A 21,617-nucleotide genomic window follows, 5' to 3' on the forward strand; every position below is an offset into this window, starting at 1 on the left:
AACCTGAACTCCCATCAAAGTCAATGAGATCCATAGGTATGTAGCACTTTTGAAGATCCCAGTCTCAGTCCTATAAGTTCCATCTGAAGCCTCAGAATTAACTCTGCCTTCTCTTGGCGTGTGTACTCTTTCTGGCATCTCTGAAAAAGCCAAGGAAGGAACACATGCTTCATAGGGGCATATACTGGGATTCTCCCAAGGTAACACAGCAGAATTATTAGCAATTAATCCCTTTGCTCTTTTAATTTATTCTTTGCAAGATGCCTGTATCATAATGTGAAAGAGAAATATACTCAGAGACATGCAGTCCCTTCAAATTAGCTCCTTGCAATAGGTTATAGATCAAAACATCAACGAGATATAAGATTAGTTAATATGCCATAAGGAGCTAAATGAAGTTTTGCATTGAAACGTGTGATTTGCTGTACCTTCAACAAGGAGATAATTGCTTTTCTAATTATAATTGGGCACAGCGTACAAACTTGGTGACCCAGCTGAGCTTAAAAACTAACATTATAGTTATCTATATTTGCATATTTAATTAGGAAGGGGAGGTAAAAATCCCATCAAGGAGTCAAGTGGAAAATGGAAGAGGTTTTACTGCTGAGTCAATGTAAGTGTGTTGCAGACTTTATTCAGCTGGTTTTGCTGGGCAGAAAACTGGTGGCAACCAGGGACTTCTCCAACTAGGCTGCATGAAGTGGCTGCTCTAATTGATTATTAATGTGATTGCTGTTTGCTCTGTGTCATGAGAGGACTTAGGTTTTGTTGAAGTTATTCCTTAATTGGAACTTCATGTGTATGTATTTCCATATGAGTTCACTGTCATCCAATCAGTGTCTTATATTCCTTTAAGGAAAGAGCATTAGTAGAGTAAACAGAGGATTTGATGGCTGTGAATGCAGATCAGCTGGGAAATGACATTGTCATTTTTTGCCTCTTGTGATACATGATGGAATTGCCTGTGGAACAGGTATCAATAGCAGAGAGGCTGGAAGGGGCCAGGTTGATTTGCATCATGTAAAGAGGCACATCTCTCCCTCTTCCTTCACCTACCAAATGTCAACACAGCCTATTTGCCAACTCCCTAGTTCCTACTTTCAGTTGTGCTGATAAGGGCACAGGCAGCCTTTCTCTCCTTGTTTGCAGTGCAATAGCAAGACAAGAATTCACTCCAGAGGCTCGTTTACACCAGTGCAAATCCACTGGCAGCCAGGGGCTTGTATTGGTTTAGGTGTGGAAAGAATTCGTCCCTAGCTTAAATGAGTGTTATGATCCACACCCTTTGAGCGTGAATGCTCCATAGCCACAATAGGGCATGGTTTGCTGGTCTGGAGAAACAGACCTCTTGCCTCTCTGGGAGTGTCTACGTGCAGCTGGGAGCAAGCTTCCCAACCCAAGGAGATTCATAGTAGTAGCGATAACCCTAGTGTACTCGAAGCTTGAGACCCCAAACCAGAATATCCACTCAGCTATTTTTAGGGCAGCTCTACATTAGACAAGTTGATTGTAGAAATGCAATTAGGTAAGCTGATTGTAGATACTCAATTCTAGCTACGGCAATTGCATATCTAGAACTGGCTTATCTGAAATTGACTTATCTGGGCATCTTCAAAGAGCTCGAGCTCCTTTTTCCTTGCATTATTGAGGAGCACAGGGGTCTAATGATGACCCCAGATAGTTGGATTTCTTGTGTCTCTACCAGGTGCACGAAAACAAACTCCGGATCTTCCACATAGTCAAAAGCTTGTGCTAGCCCAAGTCCTGCCACATAAGTCTATCTACTCAGGCTGGGATGGGCACAGCAGCAGTATAAGACATACCCTCTATGGGAATACTGTGATGTGCATCTTTTTTTAATGAAGGAGTGAGGTGCATGTTGCTGTGCATTCTTCTCTCATTACCCTGTTGTTTGCCGCCCATGATGGCTCTGGCACTCAAAGTACAGATTATTCCGGCTCCCACATAAGAGTAGTTCATTCTTTTCTTCTTTTGGCACATTGATCAGAACCTGATCCCTGCAGGACAGAGTTCTCTTGGTTGCTGAAGTCTGCAAGTTGATTGCTATTAATGGCACTTGCACAACTGGAACTTTTAGCATCATTCACAAAATTATCTAGCCATTCTGTTTGACACAATTCCTTCCTGGGGCAGTATGTTCTCCAGGCTTAGTGCCTAAACTGTGTGGAGTGAGTGCTAGTTCTAACAGAAAAGTTCCCAAGCTATGGTCCATGGATCTCTTGCTGGCAATCTGTGGTAAAATGTCTCAGAGAATTAGCTGTCAGTCTGTATCTTCATAAAACAAAAAAGCCATCCTGTAGCACCTTAAAGACCAACATTATTATTTATTAGGTAATGAGCTCTCATGGGATAGGCACAGTTCTTCAGATACTGATTAATAATAACTGAGAGAAAGAGAATTAAAAAAAAACAAACGACTGATCAGGTGTCCCCAGTTTCTTTGAGACTGTGTGGTGTCTTTCTCTCAGTTATCATTTGTCAGTATTCTCCAGATCTGAAGACTTGCCTGGGAGCCAAAGGGACACGTCACAGCTTTTGTGAGCCACACAGAGCTAGGAGTTACCTGTTTCTGTAACTGGCGTTCTTTGAGATGTGTCGTTCATGTCCATTCCATGACCCACCCTCCTTCTCCTCTGTCAGTGTTTCTGACATGCACACATCACTCCAGAGGGCGCTGATACTGGTCCCCTACAGATATTACTGAGGGAAGATCTTCTAGCACCAACGCATGTGACCAGCACACACAGCTACATTGAATGGACATGAGCAACACATCTTGAAGAACACCAGTTAGGGAAATATGTAACAGTGTTTTCACTGCCATTTACTTAAAAATGTAACATTCTCAAAATTAACTAGAATTTATATTGCTTCCACAACAGACACTGTATACATTTTAGCACTCAAGCAGTGAGCTGGACGTATGTGCAATTAAGGAAGTGTTTTCCACAGCAGGAAAACAAATCTCCCTTATTGGCAATAGACACAGAAGTAATGACAACTGAATTACATTGTCACTGTGGTTTGAGCACTGACTATCTTATTCCCTTATGAGTTTTGCAGTTGTTCATAGTAGTAATGTCAGCCTTTTTGGAGACTACCTTTAAAAAAAAGAAGTGTAGAAATCTATTTCCTGTCACTATCATGCACAGAACACAGCATCCTCTTATATGGGCAGTTGGTAGGATGAAAGTGTGCATTTGAAATCAAATCCAAAAATCAAATAACAGTCCTCATCAGAGAGGCATTCAACTCTAGAGATAACTAGAATAATTGGTAACTCAGTGACCCCTCAGAAATCTGGGAGGGTCTGGTTTCTCAGTTAGCTGTCTCAGGCTCTGTACAGACTGGTAGATTATTTCACCAGTAGAATATATGCATACAGTTGTGATTAATATATTTATGGTACAAGGCAAGCTAAGTCTGACTGTTGTTGTAACTCAACTTTCCCAGACCAAAGGACTCCAATGCTATGATTAAAATATGAGTGTTGGAAGAAGTACGAGCTCAATAGAGATACTGTTCAGGACAGCAATATAATTTTAATCTGCCTATATGACTGTACCAGAAGCGAGAGCAAAGACTCAAAAGAAATTGCATAGTTAAGGCAGTGGGTTGGAAAATGTTCAGTAGTTTCTCTTAGGTGCTGAGCAGCCAGCAATTCAGTGGTGCCAAATGGTCTCGTTCTGACTCCATTTTTAGTCAAGCATGTCTCTCATTGAAGTCAGAAGGCCAAATCTTGTAGTCCTAGAATTTTGATCCTGGAAATTAAAGAGGTCTGCTTAAGAACTAAATAATTACATCAAGATTTGGGCTATTATCTTTGGTGACATTTGTGGGTGCTCACCACCTGACAGGATGAGCATCAGTGCAGATATGGGAAAAAAATCTGTTTCTGTTGCTGCATTTCCAAGGGAGAGAATTGCAAGGAACAATCCTGCTCTGGAAAGGGCAGAGGCCTTATGTTCCCTCTCTGTCTCTTATCTTCTGTGATTATGCTTCCACCTGTAGCAACTTCTAAACCAGTCAGAAAAGCTTGCCAAGGCTTTTCTGCCTCTAGACAGAGCCAATAGCTTGGCATTGCTGAGTGTGTATCGGTAATTGGCTCCTGTAATGGTTTTTACTATTTATATAATCAGTCCTTTGATTAATATACTCTCCATTATTGTAGTCCAGCCTAAAATCTTGCGCTGCTTTGCATGCTCTCATTTCCATGCATACTGCATTATTTTCGTCCACTGCTCAAAACTCCCTGATTAAAACACTGAGATATAGCCATTGTGATTATTGTGAGTTTTTCTTGCTGATGGTCCCACATATCATGTTGGGTGGCATGTGACAGATTCCCTCTGTTAATTAGAACAAGTGTGCCAATTATGTTAATATATCTCCCGATACCAATCAGTGAATAATTAGAGACAATGCATCTGTCTCTCACCCGAGGAGTAGAATGAGAAAAAATAAGCTGCAAGGTGCATTGCTCTAAATTACTGCTTCCTTCGCATTGTGCGTTTCCTCAGCCAGTCACTGTAACAGCACAGAGTTGTGATGGGCTTGCAAGCAACACAATGCACACAAATAGCAGAGTTGGTGGCAGTCATGGTGCTCACTGATCTGAAGAACATAAGGAAGCATAGCCAAAATCAGGAGGCATTTGTGTGTTCTTTGTACTCAAGCACTTTCAGTATTTCATCTTACTATCTAATATTTTGTATTACTTCAGTGCCGAGAGTCCTCAAACAAGCCAAGTTCTGGTTGTGATATGCACTGTACAAGCATGGAGTAAATGACTATGCTTACCCCAAAGAGCCTGTAAGCAGAAGAGTGAATTGTTGTGGATGTCATGTCTCCTTTTTTATGTAAGGCTGATGTGGTATTATTGCCACATGGGAAAACTTTTACTGATCATCTTGGTTATGTCCCACATTGAAGGATTTCTGGTTTTATGACAGAAAATTCATATCAAAGTTATTTCAGTGATTCATTGGTTGATTTTCAGGGTTTACATGCACAAATATACAATATTTATATATTTTATTTTATATGAGGTTTTTGGTTCACATACATTTTGTTACTAATGGCCTAATTTTATTTATCTATAAAACATTTATCTATAAAACATTCAAATATTTAATAGGGCTAGAGACATTCTCTAATTGTACTTTTAAAAGCCAGAAGCCCATTTAGAGTTCTTGTGACTTCTGTCAGTAAATACACTTTATCAGCAGAGCTGCAAAACAAATATTCACTTTGGAAATGTGGTTCACCAGAATAACACTAGAGAAACTGAATGACTTCTGTATGTATTAGGTTAACAACCCAACTCCTTGAAGAAAGATGGATGGGATGACATGATTTACTAATCAAATAATCAATAAAAACTGAACAACAACAGTCTGATGAATTGCTGTCAACTATAAATTATACTATCTCAACTCTGCTCTGTTCTTTTACCTTGTACATTTGGCAAATGTTCGATTTACTGCTTCCATGAAAAAATAAGTTTTGCTTTCATCAATTCTGTTTCCTTCTGATAACACATGCACAAATGCACCTGATTTTCTAAAGTGCTGAGCATAGAAATCAATACCAGCTGCTCAGCAACTCTGGAAAAATTAGGCCATTAGTAACTAAAAATGTGTGGTAACCAAAACCTTATTTACATGTTATAATAACTTTTTAATTAGTTAACATTTGTACATGGTGTTGAACAAGAAAACACAATAAGTGCTAATTACTCTTGGAATCATTTTGTCTTTCACACTACTCGTTGCTGACTACTAAAATGTATGTGTAAATATAACTTATTTCTCCTGTCTAACCAGATATCCTCTGATCATTTCCTTCAGTGATAATAACAATCTGGCATTGGTGACATGAAATTTCTGTCCCATTGACATAATTATGATATCACAAATAGTGGCATCCCATAATGATTCAGACAGGAAGATTAGAAAGGACACTACAGTATATTTAGAGATACACAATTTAATTAGCAGTGATTCTGCAACAGGGACGTGACATCTGAGGATTTCGGTAAAATATATTTTTCAAACTTCAAGTATAACATAGATTAGTAAACCCATTCTGCTTTGCACATTACATATCATACAGGGAGCAAATTTCACTGGAGCATTACGTAAAGAGGGTTTTTTCCTTTAAGGAATTTGGGGAAAAGCCAGAGCAGTATACAGAATGAGACAGAGAGATTTTTGATTTGTTCTGATATAGCAGTCATATGTTTGCAGTAAGGAAAGGAGATTTACTTCTGATTGCTCTGATGTAGTCAAAAAAGAATTGCCTTATCAATGGTTGAGCTTGAACAAAAATATGCACAGTTCTGTGGGCTGCTATAAGGGTCTCCCAATGTAATTATTTATGTAATTAGTGGTTTAATATTGAGGGAGGGATGCTGTCATGACCAGGCATATTTATCTGCACATGAAAGCAAAATTATTTTGTAATGAATCTAGACCATCGTTTTGGCCCAGTCTTCTTCCCAAACAAATCCATGGGAATTTCACCCTTGACATCAGTCAGGGCAGAAGCAGGTCTATTATGCAGACCCCAGAAAGAGGAGCAGTAAGTGATTCCTTTCTTTAACATAGGCAGTATTTTGTAGAATTGCAGATTCGTATTTCTGTATTGGTGCCACAGAAATATGTATTTTAAAAGCAGAAAGACCACACTTGTGTGTGTGGGACATGGAGGGTAAGCTGATGTCTTAAAGGAAGGGTGTAGAGAAATGAGCTTTCGGCTTGCTTCTCAGTCTAGATGCATGCAGCCTTGACGTGTGGGTGATGCAGGGAACAAACATTGCCCCTGACTGAATGGGAAGCTGTCTGTCTTGATTATTCTTGATTCCTATTAGCTTCAATTTGGCTGAGCAATAGGAGCACCAAGGAAGAAGTGGGATGGAAAATAATGTTAGGCTTCTTGCCAGGGAAATACAGATAGCTGACAAAAGCTTAGATCTAAACCTGAATGCTGCTGGTGTGACAGAATGGTTTCCAAAATTTTGTATCCCTCTCTCTCTGTCTTTTATATTCTCTCTCACTCTCTCCCTTTCTCTCTCAATGACATTTCTCCAACACTTTTTGCATCACCAGATTTTTAATGTAATCACCAATGCAATGTAATCAATAAATGTACATTCAAAAATACTCCAGAAGTGTGCTCTGAGTATGGGCATGTTAAATCAAACCTGCTGCAGGACATGGTCTTTGTATGCCCTGCTGGGCCTTCCTTTCAAAACAAATAAACAGAAAGCAGTCAGACATATTCAAACTAACAGCCTTGCAATTGGATTGGGAACTACAAGCTCTCGTTAATAGCACTGTTACTAACAAAGCAGTTTGGTCTTATCGATGTTAGACATATTGAAGCAGGTTTCTAAGGAAATGGTGCCTCTTTTGTTTGAAGAAATATACCCAAAGTCTGTTACATCACACCATTGTAGCTGGGAAGCTAAAATTTTCATATACCAATATCTATAGTGGTCTATTTAACTTACCTATGGATAATGATGTTACAATTATTTAATTAAAGAGCACTATAAGAGGATCTGGTAATTTTAGTTCCAGCCCCAAACAGCTTATGAAATAATTTTCAAACTGGAACAGTCTGAAAAAAGCAAGTATATTTCACAATATTCTTTTAAAAGAAATGACAGTTTCCATTTTGTTTGAAATTTTCCATGTCAGTACTTATTCAGACATTTTTATTTACTTTTGGTGTGTGTGTAAGGGGGGAAAGAAGAATAACTTACTTTTTATGACCCCCACCTTATTATCAAACTTTTTAGCACCACGCTGTGAGAAAAAGAGACAGGGAATTTTAAAAGTGATAGTGTCTTATTCCCTCACTGGAAAAAAACAATAAATGTCTCTGCAAAATAAAAAGTTACCACAAAAATTCCATACAAATTTAATTTTTCATTAAAAAAAGTTTTAGACAGAAAATTTCCAGCCAACACTAACCCAGGCTCTTCTGTTAGGCTATGGTTAGAGTATTGTTGCTATTTCGGGATACAAAAATATCCCGAAATACCAACTCTGGGGCTAAACGCTGCACTCAAAATAGCAGTGCTATTTCAAGCATGGTATCTCCATTTCTGCTGTCCCGTCTTGTGAGATTAGCAGTGGAAACCTTGAACTAGCCCCTTATTTCAAACTTCAGGACTCTTTGGATGGCACCAAACTCAAAATAAGGTAACTCGAAATACCTTATGCAATTTGCATTGCACAAATTGTGTAAGTTGCTTTGAGTTATGGCTACAGTGTAAATTAGATATTGAAGAAAAGTTTGCTTTCCTTTCCAAAGAGTCAAAGAGCTATTGTGGTTGTAGAGATAAAAACAGAAGATTAGCAAAAGTACACACTTTGACTCAAAAAAGGCAGTGTGAGTCTGTCTGAGGAGTACAGATTGGTTTAAATGTGCAAGTGGGAAAACAGAAAAGTATGCAGTTAGAAGAGAGGTGCGGAATGTAAAATGTGACTGAAGTGAAGACAGAGGTGTAAGGGAGACACAAGTTAGAGAGCCTTTGAAGTTTAGAACTTTATGTGAAGTCAAGAAAAAGCCAGTGAATGACCATATGACTTGATCTGAATGACAAGATTATTTTGCATATGGGAAAAAGAAATTGTTAAGCGGGAATGAATCAGGTGAACTTTGTTAATTGAACTACATTTTTGAATTACTAAAATGTATGAAATTCTAAACATTAAACAACCACATTTATTATCTGAGTGTCTGTATATACCCCCATACATACTTTATCACTTTTTTTTCCAATTGGACTTAAAACAAGGCAGTGGGAAAGCCTGCAGCTCTAAAGTGAGTTGTGATCTGAACCTATTCATTAGAAGTGTTTGTATAAATAATACAATATTGAATGGAACTTTTCATGAAGAAATCTGGAGAATGAGAGTGTGCTCTCTGTCACAGTCATTTTGAGTACAATCAAATTAATTGTAGTTAGAAGCCTTACTCGGTACACTTGCACAGGAGAATAAGGAGTACAGCAGCTCTCCATTAAGTTTCTCCCAACCCTCCCTGTGCTCTCCTATTTGATGGTGTGGGACATCCATGGGAAGGCTGGTTAGCCTGCCCCTCCCATCACACACTCATGGAACAATGAGGAGTTTTATTGTATGTTAGATTCTACATACATTTTCCAGAAATTTGTAGCCTTTTTCTTGTATCTCATTCCAATGGTTTTTCCATCCCCCAGCACCACTCAGACCATAACCCAAAAAGAGGGTGGAGACTCCTGCTTTCCCCAAAAGATACAACTGGCTTTAAGCACTGCCTGCTTGCAGAGACAGGCACACTGTAGATGACTTGGCTCAGTTTTTTCTGATCCATACAGCCTTTCCCTTTGTTATTCAGACTTTGGCCCCAGCCTTGGTTCCACAGATTGAACCTAGATAGTAGTCAGCCAAGTAATTTGTTGGGAATAAATTAGCTACTATCCACATCTTCTGGTTGCAAAAGATTTGCAAACAAATGATTTCTCACAAGTAGTTTGCTACTAATGAATGTTAGACAATTTAAATGAATGGAATTAGCTTATGGCTTGTTCCCAACTGGTTCACTTTCATTATATGTTGTTTGTGGTGACTGGCCACTTAAATCCTCTAAATGGTGTTGCTTTAGCTCAGTGGCTGAAGCAGAGGTCAGTAACCTTTCCAAGACAGAGTGCCAAAATTTGGCCTTTTGACCTCTCTGTATGGTCCAAGTGCCGGTAACACTTTTTAAAGTCACTAAGGCTGTGTCTAAACTACCCCCCAACTTCGAAGGAGGCATGGTAATTAGGATGCTGGGAGATTACTAAAGAAGTTCTGAGGTGCATATGCAGCACTTAATTAGGCTAAATGTCCCCCGCGGCAACTGTGAAGTGTCAAACTTCGAAGTGCCGGCATGCGTGTAGCCCCGGGTCAGCCGCAGGTACTTCAAAGTGCCTGGGCTACTTCGAAGTCCCTTTACTCTTCAAAATGTACTTTACTCCTCAAAAAATTCCCTTTCCTCCTCAAAAAACTTTGAAGTACCCGTGGCTGACCTGCAGCTACACACAAGTTGGCACTTCGAATTTTTACACTTTGAAGTTGCCGCGGGGGAGATTTCGCCTAATGAAGTGCTGCATATGCGCCTCAGCACTTCATTAGTAATCTCCCAGAATCCTAATTACCATGCCTCCTTCGAAGTTCGGGGCTAGTTTAGACACAGGCTTAGTGACTTTAGACACAGCCTAATAGTCTTATTTACAACAGCATCATTCATAAATATGTTAAGATACAGAGCTTTCCCATTTAGGTAGTTGTTGGTAACACGAGCTGGTCTTTTGTAATCCACAGGAGACATGGCCTTTTATAAGCTCTTGGCTGCATCGGGGAAGAGAGGCAGGGCTGAGCTCCTGCGCTGATGAAAATCAGCTTGTGTGCCACTCCATGCCAGGGCTTGCTGACCCCAGGGATGGAGCATTCTAATACTGAGAACAGAAATTGATGAATAGCAAATAAGAATATGCACGTTTGCCTGAATCTGGGTATTTGCACACAACACCCAAAGCTGCCTCTGACAGCAGAGAGGACAAAAAACTGCTTGTGCTGATGTTTGCATCCAGTGAATAGAAGAATCAATGAAGGTGATCAAGCTGAACAGCCAATCAGAATTCAAACGTGTTTATAAACACTCTGTTTTGAAGTATTTGAGTAGCCCTATGCAGTAATGAATTGAGTCCTATGTGATTAAAACTAGGAGTGGCCCTTGTCACACCACATCACTGGTGACAGTGCTCTCTCTGGCTGTCGTTTGCAGGAGGGTTTGTTGTTGGTTTCAAGTCTTGTTGATGGTTGGGCAGTTCTGCAAATATCTTTGGAAAAGTAGGGGGTCTGTCAGCACAAGTCAGGCTGGTCTTGGCAGTTAGCACATTTTACTTCCAGTGGGTTGATTTTTGTTTTTGTTTTTCTTCCTTTAATTAAAACCTGGGCACTGGCTGAAATGGTTGAGTGATGTGAACATACTGCTTTGATCCATCCAGGGCCCCCGTCTTTTCATCTGGAGAACTTTGAGTTCAAATGAAAACAAGCCACTGAATGTTCAGCCAGCTTATGTTGAAGTGGCTTGCAGCATCAGCTGTAGGATAATGGGGTGATTCTTTAGGCAGGCAGTAAAAGGAATGTTGTCTGAATAAAAATCACATTTACAAATACTTTTATGTATAACCAATGAAATCATATATTATGAATGTAGAAATACTTTTGAAGATACATTTTACAGAAAGGAAAAAATTAGCAATTTCCTTTTCATCAGTATTCCTCTGCACTCTCTTTTAGTTTATCTGAATACCTGCAAAAATAAAATAGAAAATTTACCCCATGTTTGGGGTGCTTGATTATTATTATTTTTGTTACAGTTTCATGAGTGAACCACAGCTCTGCTCTGAGCCCCATTGTGCTAGTACAGACAAAACTATCCCTGACCCAAAAGAACGAAGATGAGGCAGACAAAAGAGTTGAAAAAAACTATTACATTATGGTTCTTGCTGATACACCAGTGGGATATTTTTTTTCCCCTTACATTTCCAGTTTTAGACAGGTTTTAAAGAAAAGTCAAGAGCTACATTCCCCAGACTGTCCATTGGATATTGAATGTTTACATAAACTATTTGGTTAAGTACAATAAGGGCAGGCTTTGAGGGGAAAAAAAACCAGAACATTTGAAGGTAGAAGGGCCTGTAAGATGGAGGAAGAAATGAACTCTGTGTCTACCTTCTCATTTCAGTGCAGTATTATATTGGCAGAATAGGCAACACACAGGCAGATGAGTAGTTTATTGTATCTTGTTATACAGCAGTCTCTTGCAGGAACAAAATAATCAAACATTGTACACATCCAGCAATTAAAGCCACTGTGGATAGCTTTATTGTGTCTGTTGTAAACTTTTAGGTGGAGTGGCTGAAAAATGAAGAAGTGATTGATCCTGTCGAAGACCGGAATTTTTACATCACTATTGATCACAACCTGATCATCAAGCAAGCACGTCTTTCTGACACAGCTAATTACACCTGTGTTGCCAAAAACATCGTCGCCAAGAGGAAAAGCACTACTGCTACTGTGATCGTTTATGGTAAGTGAGGCATCATCTGTCTGCACACAGAGCAAAATGCAGCCTGCAGGTCAGAAGTGGTCTGTGTGGTTCTGTGATGCAACTACCACCATTGTTGATGCAGAAGTGAGGTCTGTGGAGACTACAAATTCCTGACTTTTATTCACTGTTTTAATTAGAGTAGCCAGGCTGCCAATAAGGTCCTCATCCACATGAAGTTTGTATGGCCCTGTCTCCTCATTCCCTTAGTCAACATGTCTACATCCACTTCCCCTATTCCCCCCATGAAATAGGCCTGAGCACCAAGTCTCTATCTTCCATCAATTTATTGCTTTTTATATTTTTGAGGCAGAAGGTGTCCACAAGGACAGAAGCTTTTCTAATGACACACCAGCTGATTGTCCTGTTGTTCACAACAGTCAGTTTAATTACAGGACAGACAAGTGGAAAAAATCTCTGTGATTATCCTGAACATCCATTTTATAGCCAGGGTGGTAGTTATGCTTAATTACAAGCAGTTGTATCCCTAAAGTTACAATTAGGGCTTTTTAGTTCAGTTCTATAGTAAACTAACTGAATGGAGCTGATTAGCAGTGTTTGTGATTCAGAGGAGGGGCATGGCATACGCATTCTGTGTTCTGATCCTGGTGAACAATATAAGACATGGGGCAAATTTCACCATATGCTCTCAGGCTCTTTTCCAAACACACAGTTAGATTCTCCATGCCATGCAGGTGGCAGGGCACAATCAGGAGACCTCCTCTGGGGAGCAGCCATTGGCTGTCTTCTCAATCACAAGGCTATTTCAGAGCAGTGACATGATGTGAAATACTAAAAAAATTGAGAGATTAAGGAATTTGAGCAGTTAAATGCTTGTCAACCCCAGGTGCACAGACACTGGTTTGGAAAAAAGTAATGTGTTGAATTTAGTGTGGCAGACCACAAAAGAGAGTAGGATAGATGGTGAGTATATCTTAACACTTGATATCAGACTGTCACTGTACATAATAGATTGTTTAGCTTGGACTATAATGCAACTTTCAGGATTTATGCATTTTGGCTCACAAAGTTCAAATGCATTATACAGTGATTGCCATTATAGTAAAATAACAATGTGATTTGCTGTACTATAGGGGGTCTATATAAAGAGGAGGGCCATTTTAAATTCCTTGTACTGTAATGTAGGACCCTGAAAGAACTGTTTATTCTGTACTATTTCTTGGACTTTGACAAATACAGGGGCTTTGAAAGGGGGATTTATCTTTATTCAATACTCTTCATCACCTTCACCTTTCAGTCAATGGTGGCTGGTCTACATGGACTGAGTGGTCAGTGTGTAATGGCCGCTGTGGAAGAGGCTATCAGAAGCGCACAAGGACCTGCACCAACCCTGCCCCCCTCAATGGTGGTGCCTTCTGTGAGGGTCAAGGCATCCAAAAAACAACTTGCACCACTCTGTGTCCAGGTACAGTATGAAAGACTCCCAGACCAAAAGAACCAACTATCTATTTTTATTTTCCAATATCTTGTATTTTAGGTGGTATCTATTAATCACAAACACTCCTTTTATTACTGGTAAATCCAGCATTTCAATGAATGAATACTGAGTTATGCTACATAAGTAGATTAAAATATTGTGCATAGTGTAGCTCAAACAACAGTGGGCTAAATCCCACTACTGCAGAAAGCTGGCAGCAGCATCTCCATTCCTGTATTTCAGGGGATTTGTGTGACATTTACAGCTTCATATTTCAACAACTAAATCTCTTGATCTGATGAAAGCTGTGAAAATAAACTTGAATTTAAGTGCAGAGTATCATTTTGACTAAACAGATCTGTAACATCAGCTTGTGAGCATGTTCATTTCTCAATTTACACTGTAAAGATGGGCAGAGCAGTTAACACATCTGGGTTATGGATGTTAAACTTGACATATACATCTGCTTGTCAACAAAGACAAGAACATTCATGCCAAAAGTATTCACATAGTAACATCATTTTAAAATGCATGAAAAGCCAGAAAATTAAAATATGAAATGAATACTTTGTCATTAATTCAACACTGCTTAAGGGCTCTCAGTGACCTTTAAAGGGATACATTCTTCTGTGTCTTGCTCATATTGAATCAAGTTGAACCTCTCTAATCTGGCACCCTCGAGACCTGACTATTGCTAAACCAGAGAATTCGCCAGACCACAGGAGATCAATATTGTCTAGCAGCTTTACCACTGCTCACTAGGCTGTAGAATAGTAACAGAGAGAAAGCCGTGCTAGTCTATATACTATCAAAACAAAAAAGCAGTAAAGTAGCACTTTAAAGACTAACAAAATAATTTATTAGGTGAGCTTTTGTGGGACAGACCCACGTATGGCTATGGTCTGAAGAAGTGGGTCTGTCCCACGAAAGCTCACCTAATAAATTATTTTGTTAGTCTTTAAAGTGCTACCTTACTGCTTTTTTGTTTTGTTAGGCTGTAGAAGACATTTTGGGGTAGATAACAGCTAAATAACAATACATAACACTGAGAGCCAGGACTGGTGGCTATAAACCAGTGGTTCCCAACTTTTTCCAGACGGGGACCCATTTTGACAATTCAGGAAGGCTTGGTGACCCAAGGCAATTCAGAAATGGTGGGGTGGGGGTCTGCGAGAGAAGCAGTATTATGACTAGCTAATTTTGTGCCTGAGGCAAAAATACGCAATTGTGCCCCTTTATGTTTATGTATTCACAGTAATTATTTCATAGAAAAAGGGAAAATGCATTAATAATGAAATAACAACACTATGTTTATTAATATATACATATAGAGAGATACACATCTCATAGAGCTGGAAGGGACCTCAGGAGGTCATGGAGTCCAGCCCACTACCCTTTTGGCAGGGCCAAGCAAAATCCCCTCCTCCTTTTTTTTTTTTTTTAAATTGCTCTTGCCCTGGATCCTAAATGGCCCTCTCAAGGATGGAGCTCGCAACCCTGGGGTTAGTAGGCTAATGTGCAGCTCACTGTGCTATCCCTCCTACCTCTGAAATTGTGTTGCCCCCGATCCCTAAATGGTCTCCTCAAGTACTGAGCTTGCAGCCCCCTAGGTTTAGCAGGCCAGTGCTCAAACCACTGAGCTATCCATTGCCCTACTTGATCTAAGTTGTGGTGGGGGAAAAGACTCTCATACCCAAACTGCTTTTCCTGCTCCCGTAGCTTAAACCCCAAACTCAGGGGCTGATGGAGTCACACTCAGGTGAGGGGAGTCACACTCAGGGGCTGATGGGTCATACTCACGAGCTGGTGGGTCACACTCAGGCTGAGGGGAGAAAAACAGAAAAAGGAAAACTGACAGATCAGCTACATAGAACAGAAGGGGGGCAAAAGTGGGGAAGGGAGGAGTGGGGGCAAAAATTACTTACTGCAAGAGTCTAGTAAGTGGCTTGCCTAGGAAGACTGTGAATATCAAAGGTGGTGAAGCTGTCTTTGTAATGCGTAATTGCTTCTTTATTGATAGAGATAGCTGCTGGATGTGGCAGCATTAAGGAGCTCCATCCTTTAAGAGCTACATGCAGCTCCAAGCTGCTGGCTCCCCCTTAACAAATCTAATCAGGACCCATGATTGGGTCCCAACCCATAAGCTGATAATCCCTGCTGTAAACAAACTGTATTGGACCAGGGGGAAATTTGGCCACAACCATGGTAAGTGAACATCCAGCTAACTAAAATTATGCCATAGGGCTAGTGAGCAGCAGCTTTGCTGGGCCTGGGCCAGCAGCAGGGCAGCCAACCATCGGGAATGGAGTCGGTGGGGAGGCTGGAAGCTTCAGAGCCAGGGGGCAACCTTCAGCCAGCAGAGAAGCCCAGCATCCAGGGCAGAACCCAGAAGCCAGCAGCAGAGGGGTTAATGTTCACCTCGCCATATCTGGCAAACGTCTTAATTTGGAACCAGTCAGTTCTTGAAGGTGTTGGACCACGAAGGTCCAACCTGTGTTTGTATGGTGTATGCGGTACCTGGTCTGCGGATAACAGAAATAAAGATCTTTTTCCTTAGTTCTGGTAGTTTGACACCTTTCACAATGGGTAAATTCACAAAGGTATTTTAAAAGCTATCATTTTCTCTGCTTCTGTCTATATTTATGTCTCTTTTGCTAATCTTCCCTAAGTCCTATGGCTTTCTTGTCACAGTGGATGGTAGATGGACACCATGGAGTAAGTGGTCAACCTGTGGAACAGAGTGCACCCACTGGCGCAGGAGAGAATGCACAGCGCCAGCACCGAAGAATGGTGGGAAGGACTGTGAGGGTCTCGTTCTGCAGTCCAAGAACTGCACAGATGGACTGTGCATGCAGAGTAAGTGGAAGTATATTTGTTCTATTGACTTTGCAGTTTGGAAAATATATAGCCATTAAAAAAATTACAGCGTCAGTGTTCTCCAGCCATAAAAATCTCCCATGAGCAGATGCTGGCTGGTGTTCTGATGAAACATCCTGGACTATGACAACATAAGGAATAAAGCTACATTTAAGTGATGTGGCATCAAAAGTCCAAAATAACCCATGTGTGGTGCAGCAGAATAGTACTATTAAAGGCATTGTCTGAATTGTGGGCAGTGCAAAGCCTCACCACCCACAGGAAGCCTAGAAAATGGATTGTGTGTCTGAGGCAAACCCCTTGTAAGTTCTCTGGAAATAATGGTGCAGCCTAGTCCTCTCAGAATCTTGTGTCACTATTGTGGAATGGGGTACTGGAGAACAAAGGTGGAATCATGGCCATTGTTACAGTCCCGCCTTTTCGGAGACCCTTTCCCCGTCCCACCATGTGCGCCACCTTCAAAAGACGAGCCTGTCCTCCCCTTCTCTTTGGCACCTTGTATTCCTTCCACTCTCTGAGTGGTTGTACCAGATTTTGCTCATTTGGTTGCCAAATTTAACACCTGACAGGAGTAATGGGCATAGCACCTGTAGGACTTCTTGTAAATATTGGTGGACAGTAATATTATGTGGTAACACAGAAGCAGCTTAAGGTTCACAGCACTCAGAAAAAATAAAAAAAGATTTAAAACAACACAGGGATCAGCAGACAAACTCTCTTACCTATGCTTGACATTCCCTTCAAGGTCCTAGGTAAACATGCCTTGGTATCCTGGGGCACCAAGCTACAGGCTGCAGGCCTAACTTGCTGTCAGTCTCGGTGTCTTTTTGCATCTCTGTTGGCACTCATTGGCTATCACAGAACAGCTCAGTCAACAAAATTAGTTCCCCACCCTTTTTTAGGCATAGGGTCCTGTAATGGTTTATTGCCCTTCTTCATATTGATCCTAGATTTAGCCTTGGGAAAAGTAAACCATGCTGGCTTGGTTGGATCCTGGGAGGGGAGATCACCCGTGTAACAGCTTCCCTGTTATTTCCTCAAGAACTCTTTTCTGTCCTTTTTTTGCCTTTCCTTCTTGATCCCTCTAACAACCTCTACTGATCTAACTCCATAGCAAGTAACTCACTATAAATATCATGAATCATATTCATAAAAATAACATAGCTATTGCCCAGTTCTCCACAGCTGTGTCCCCCTATGGTCCCTTTGGGGTAACTGTGTACCCCCCAGAAGCCAGGAGAGAGCGCATCTGATCTCTCCCAACTGCAAGTAGTTAAGTTGTCCTTGGCCTGGATGTAGAGTGGTTAGGGAAGGGAGGAAGGCTCCTTTCATTGTTCTTCCCCCATTCAGATGCCAGAGATAATCAAGTCTCTGGTATATATAATTACACACTAGCTAGAGACACCTGCAGAATAAATGAAGTTTTTTTAATGGGAAAGTTCTATTTCCTGTTCCAGAATTATGTAAACAGAGTAGATGCAGGGTATCTGCTCTGTGGTTGGGGCAAAATATCCTTCTCTCTTAATCCCCTGGGGATGAAGGAGTCTCTTCATCTTTTGTATTAATTTTCTTTCAGGGGAAACAGCTGGTGAAGCCATGTGGCTTGGGTCTAGTGTGCTCTCTAGAGCTGCCATTCCTCACTATTACATGCAGCAGTGTAGAAGTTGAGGGCCTACATCATAAAGATGTACAGTGGAGTTCATTGGTCCCTGCATCTGGGACCCTTCCAGTGCATGGAAGAGGAGTCAGGATTTGTCCTTTTGCATAGTGTAGATTTGCACACACAAAATTTGTTATGGATACATCGCTACATTCTTCTTTTATATATGTAAATGAATTTAGTGCCAGAGCGAGAGTGCTGGAGACTAAAGCTGTCTGTTCACAGAACTGGCACAGGTTGAACCTCTCTAGTCCGGTGCTCTCTCATCGGGCAACATCTATAATCCAGCATGATTTTAGTTAGTTGAACAATCTGTTATCATGGGTGTGGCCAACTTTCCCATGGTCCCATAAAGTCTGTTTACAGACAGTTTTGGCTCTCAGCGTTCTGGGATGTTATGTAGCTGTAATTTACCCCTAAATGTCTTGCAAGAGCCCAGTGCAGGAACACAATCTGGACATCATGTGGAATCAAGCAGCAGAGTTTATTACGTACAGCTGGTGGAGTGCCACTTTGCCTGTCAGGCTCAGTGGGGAACTGTCAAGCAGTTGGTTACAATTGATTATATAGGATGCCAAAGGGTGGAGAGAAACAATCGGGTGGGAGTTCCCAAGCCCCTGGATAGGTGCTAGCAGCAATACTAAGTGAGCACAATAAGCCAATAATTTAAAAGATTACAAAATGACTCCACCCATAGTTTATGTCAACATCTTCTCTAATACACGGGTGGTTTTCCTCTAAAATTTACTTGAACAGCACATGCATTAAATTCTAATTATGTGTCCATGGGAGTAAAGATGACTCTTTCCAAACAGGTATGATCTGAGGGATTTAAAGCAGAAATAGTAAAAGCCCATGGCAAGCATACGTATTTGTAATACACTCTTAATGTCTCTGAGCACCCAGGCTGGCAATCTAGATCTCTCTCTGAACCTGAGATCAGTCTTGGAATGCAGCTGTTGGGGCTGTTATCTCTTCCTCCAGACTTTGAGGCCCCATCCCAGGCTACAACCTTGCTTGGGCCTGTAACATAGGATAAGGGGCTCCACGACCAGCCTCCCACTTGCGGTCTTAACTTGTTCAACTTTAGACACAGGCTGGGGTAATTTTCCACTCACACTAGCTGCATTTGTGAACCATGTTCTCATTAGTTAGGCCTCATACTGGACTATGAAATTTGGGCATAATGGGAAGGGGTCTTAATAGAAACCATAACATACATTAGGAATTTTATCGTACACCCAAATAGCTGTAGAAGTGTTGGTAATACTGCTAGAAAATATTGACCTTCTGTGGTCTGGCAAATTCTCTCATTTGGCAGTAGTCAGGTTCCAAGAGTGCCGGACCAGAAAAGTTTAAACTGTACAACACTGGCAACCATGCAGCTTTCAACATATTGAATTTTCAATGTACCTCAGCTGCTAAAACTCAGAGGAGAGTTCAGACTCCAGGACTATCCTGGTCTTGTCAGCTCTACTATGACATTCAAGAGATCCCAAATGTAGTTACGAGCTGTTTTGGGATTTTTGTGTATTGGGCACCTGCTTCAAGGAACTGAACCACCAGACTGAAGACAGAGGTCCTATCTACACACTGCTTCACTAAAGATCCACTGAATGTTTTATAAGAACAATGGTTGGTGCCAATGGCCTTTGCCAAAATGTATCATCTTCTGCTCCTCTGTATCGTACTTTACTGCTTTCTGGTTCTCCATCTGGCTGCAGTTCTCTGTCATCAAGAGGGTGCAGTTTTATTTTTGTCATGGCTGTCTGTTCATAATTGCATGTTTAGATAGGCCACAGAAATGACATTACAGTAAACCCTCAAAATGCACGATTTCGAGTTGCGCTTAATTCACATCAATGTGAGTTAAGTGCAACTCAAAATCCCACTCCCCCAAGGCCCAGCTCACCACCAGCTCACAGCTCTGGCTCACCACCTTCTCCCCGGTTCAACCCCTCTCCAGCCCTGGCTCGAACCCCCCCATCCCTAGTTCAAACCCTCCACACACAGCTCTGGCTCACCACCCACACATGCAACCCTGGGTCAACCCCCTCTTCAAACCCCGTGTGGCCTGGCTCATCCTGTCTTGTGCATGCCACCCCCACCCCAGTTCAACCACCCCCACACACAGCTCTAGATCAACTCTCCCCTGCAGCCCTACCCCATCCCAGGCTTAACTCCCCTGTCTCCCTCCCCCAGCCCACCACCAAGCTTAACCCTCCCCAACCCTGGGACTTACCTTTCAAAAGGAGCTCTAGCTGCAGAACGTGCATTCTTCCGGGGAAAAAACCACCCCTGACTTAAACGAAATTCAAGTTACACAAGTGTGCATGGGAAAAGAGAAGCTGGATTACATCCTGACAATAGGAATTTCTAGTTGAGGAGCTAATATACTCTAATATAACTCTGGTGGTGTAAATGAGCCATTCTGATAAGTTAACAAGACAAGAAATCACCTCCACTCTAAAATGGTCTTTAATCCCAGATTGTATTTAGACAGGAAAGTGTCATCTTTGGATACATGCATCAGCAGAGCAATTACACAGAAATCCCATGACAATGAATGTGTAATGCTGATGCAGAATAAAAGCCCTGTAGGGATCCCATTTTTATGTAGATGGTATTGTGCATTTTATTTGTGAAAGTGACTGCTGAGACTAAGCACAGATCTTCAGAAGGGGAGATCGATATGATACCAATATGAATCCCCCTCTGCATTTCTGTATGTATTGGGTGGTGGTGGGAATGAAAAATGTACAATTGTATATTGATCTCATTAGCTCCAGGCATTGTGATTGTCTTTCAGTGCTGGAGTTTAATGGTAATGCCTTTACATTTATGGGGATCATGTACCTGTAAAACTTATACTGCTTGTACGTGATCCATCACTGCTGAAAAGACTGATTTGCCATACTTCATAGTTCTGTGCCTGCTATTCTTTCTCTCTCCCAATTTATATAAACCCATTCAGAACATATTCATGTTTACTTCTGCGTGAGGCTGAGTTCTTCCAGGTGAACTCCTAGTACATCTGTGTGCTGTTTTAGGAAGGAACACAGGACTTTTTCATTGCTGGAACACATTGAAATTCATTATGGATTATTAGATTTTCATCTGGATTGCATTACAATTAGAATTTTTTATAACTCAGAGGTCTTTGAATCCAGGTCACACATTTTCAAAGAATTTCCAGCAGCTTTCCCTTGTGGGCATATGGATAAGAGCCAGGGGACCCAAGATTGAGCCCTCTGTGTGCTTGGAACCTTTTCTGATTTCTAATTGGCTGCCTGCTTAATTGCAGGGTGTGTGTAGATTCTACCGTGAGAGTAGTTTCTCCCTGCCTTCCCAGAATCAGTCTTCATCAAAAGTTATTAATTAAATATAGTAATGTGGATCTAAGAATTACTAAATAGCTTCTTATAATAGGAACATCTAACCCACTGCTTTGACAGAAGCTCATTTGTTATATAT

General features: G+C 41.1%; 1 protein-coding gene across 1 annotated transcript in view; it reads left to right on the forward strand.

Annotated features, from left to right (window-relative positions):
- The window catches only part of UNC5C (unc-5 netrin receptor C), a 392,973-nt gene that overhangs the window by 298,081 nt on the left and 73,275 nt on the right, over positions 1 to 21,617 (forward strand). Inside the window, exons 5-7 of the mRNA XM_074991994.1 lie at positions 11,970 to 12,150; positions 13,427 to 13,594; positions 16,298 to 16,462. Coding sequence (XP_074848095.1) covers positions 11,970 to 12,150; positions 13,427 to 13,594; positions 16,298 to 16,462 — 514 coding nt within the window. The remainder of the gene's footprint in view (positions 1 to 11,969; positions 12,151 to 13,426; positions 13,595 to 16,297; positions 16,463 to 21,617) is intronic.

The sequence above is a fragment of the Carettochelys insculpta genome, chromosome 4, assembly GCF_033958435.1.
Source record: "Carettochelys insculpta isolate YL-2023 chromosome 4, ASM3395843v1, whole genome shotgun sequence".
Classification (NCBI taxonomy): Eukaryota; Metazoa; Chordata; order Testudines; family Carettochelyidae; genus Carettochelys; species Carettochelys insculpta.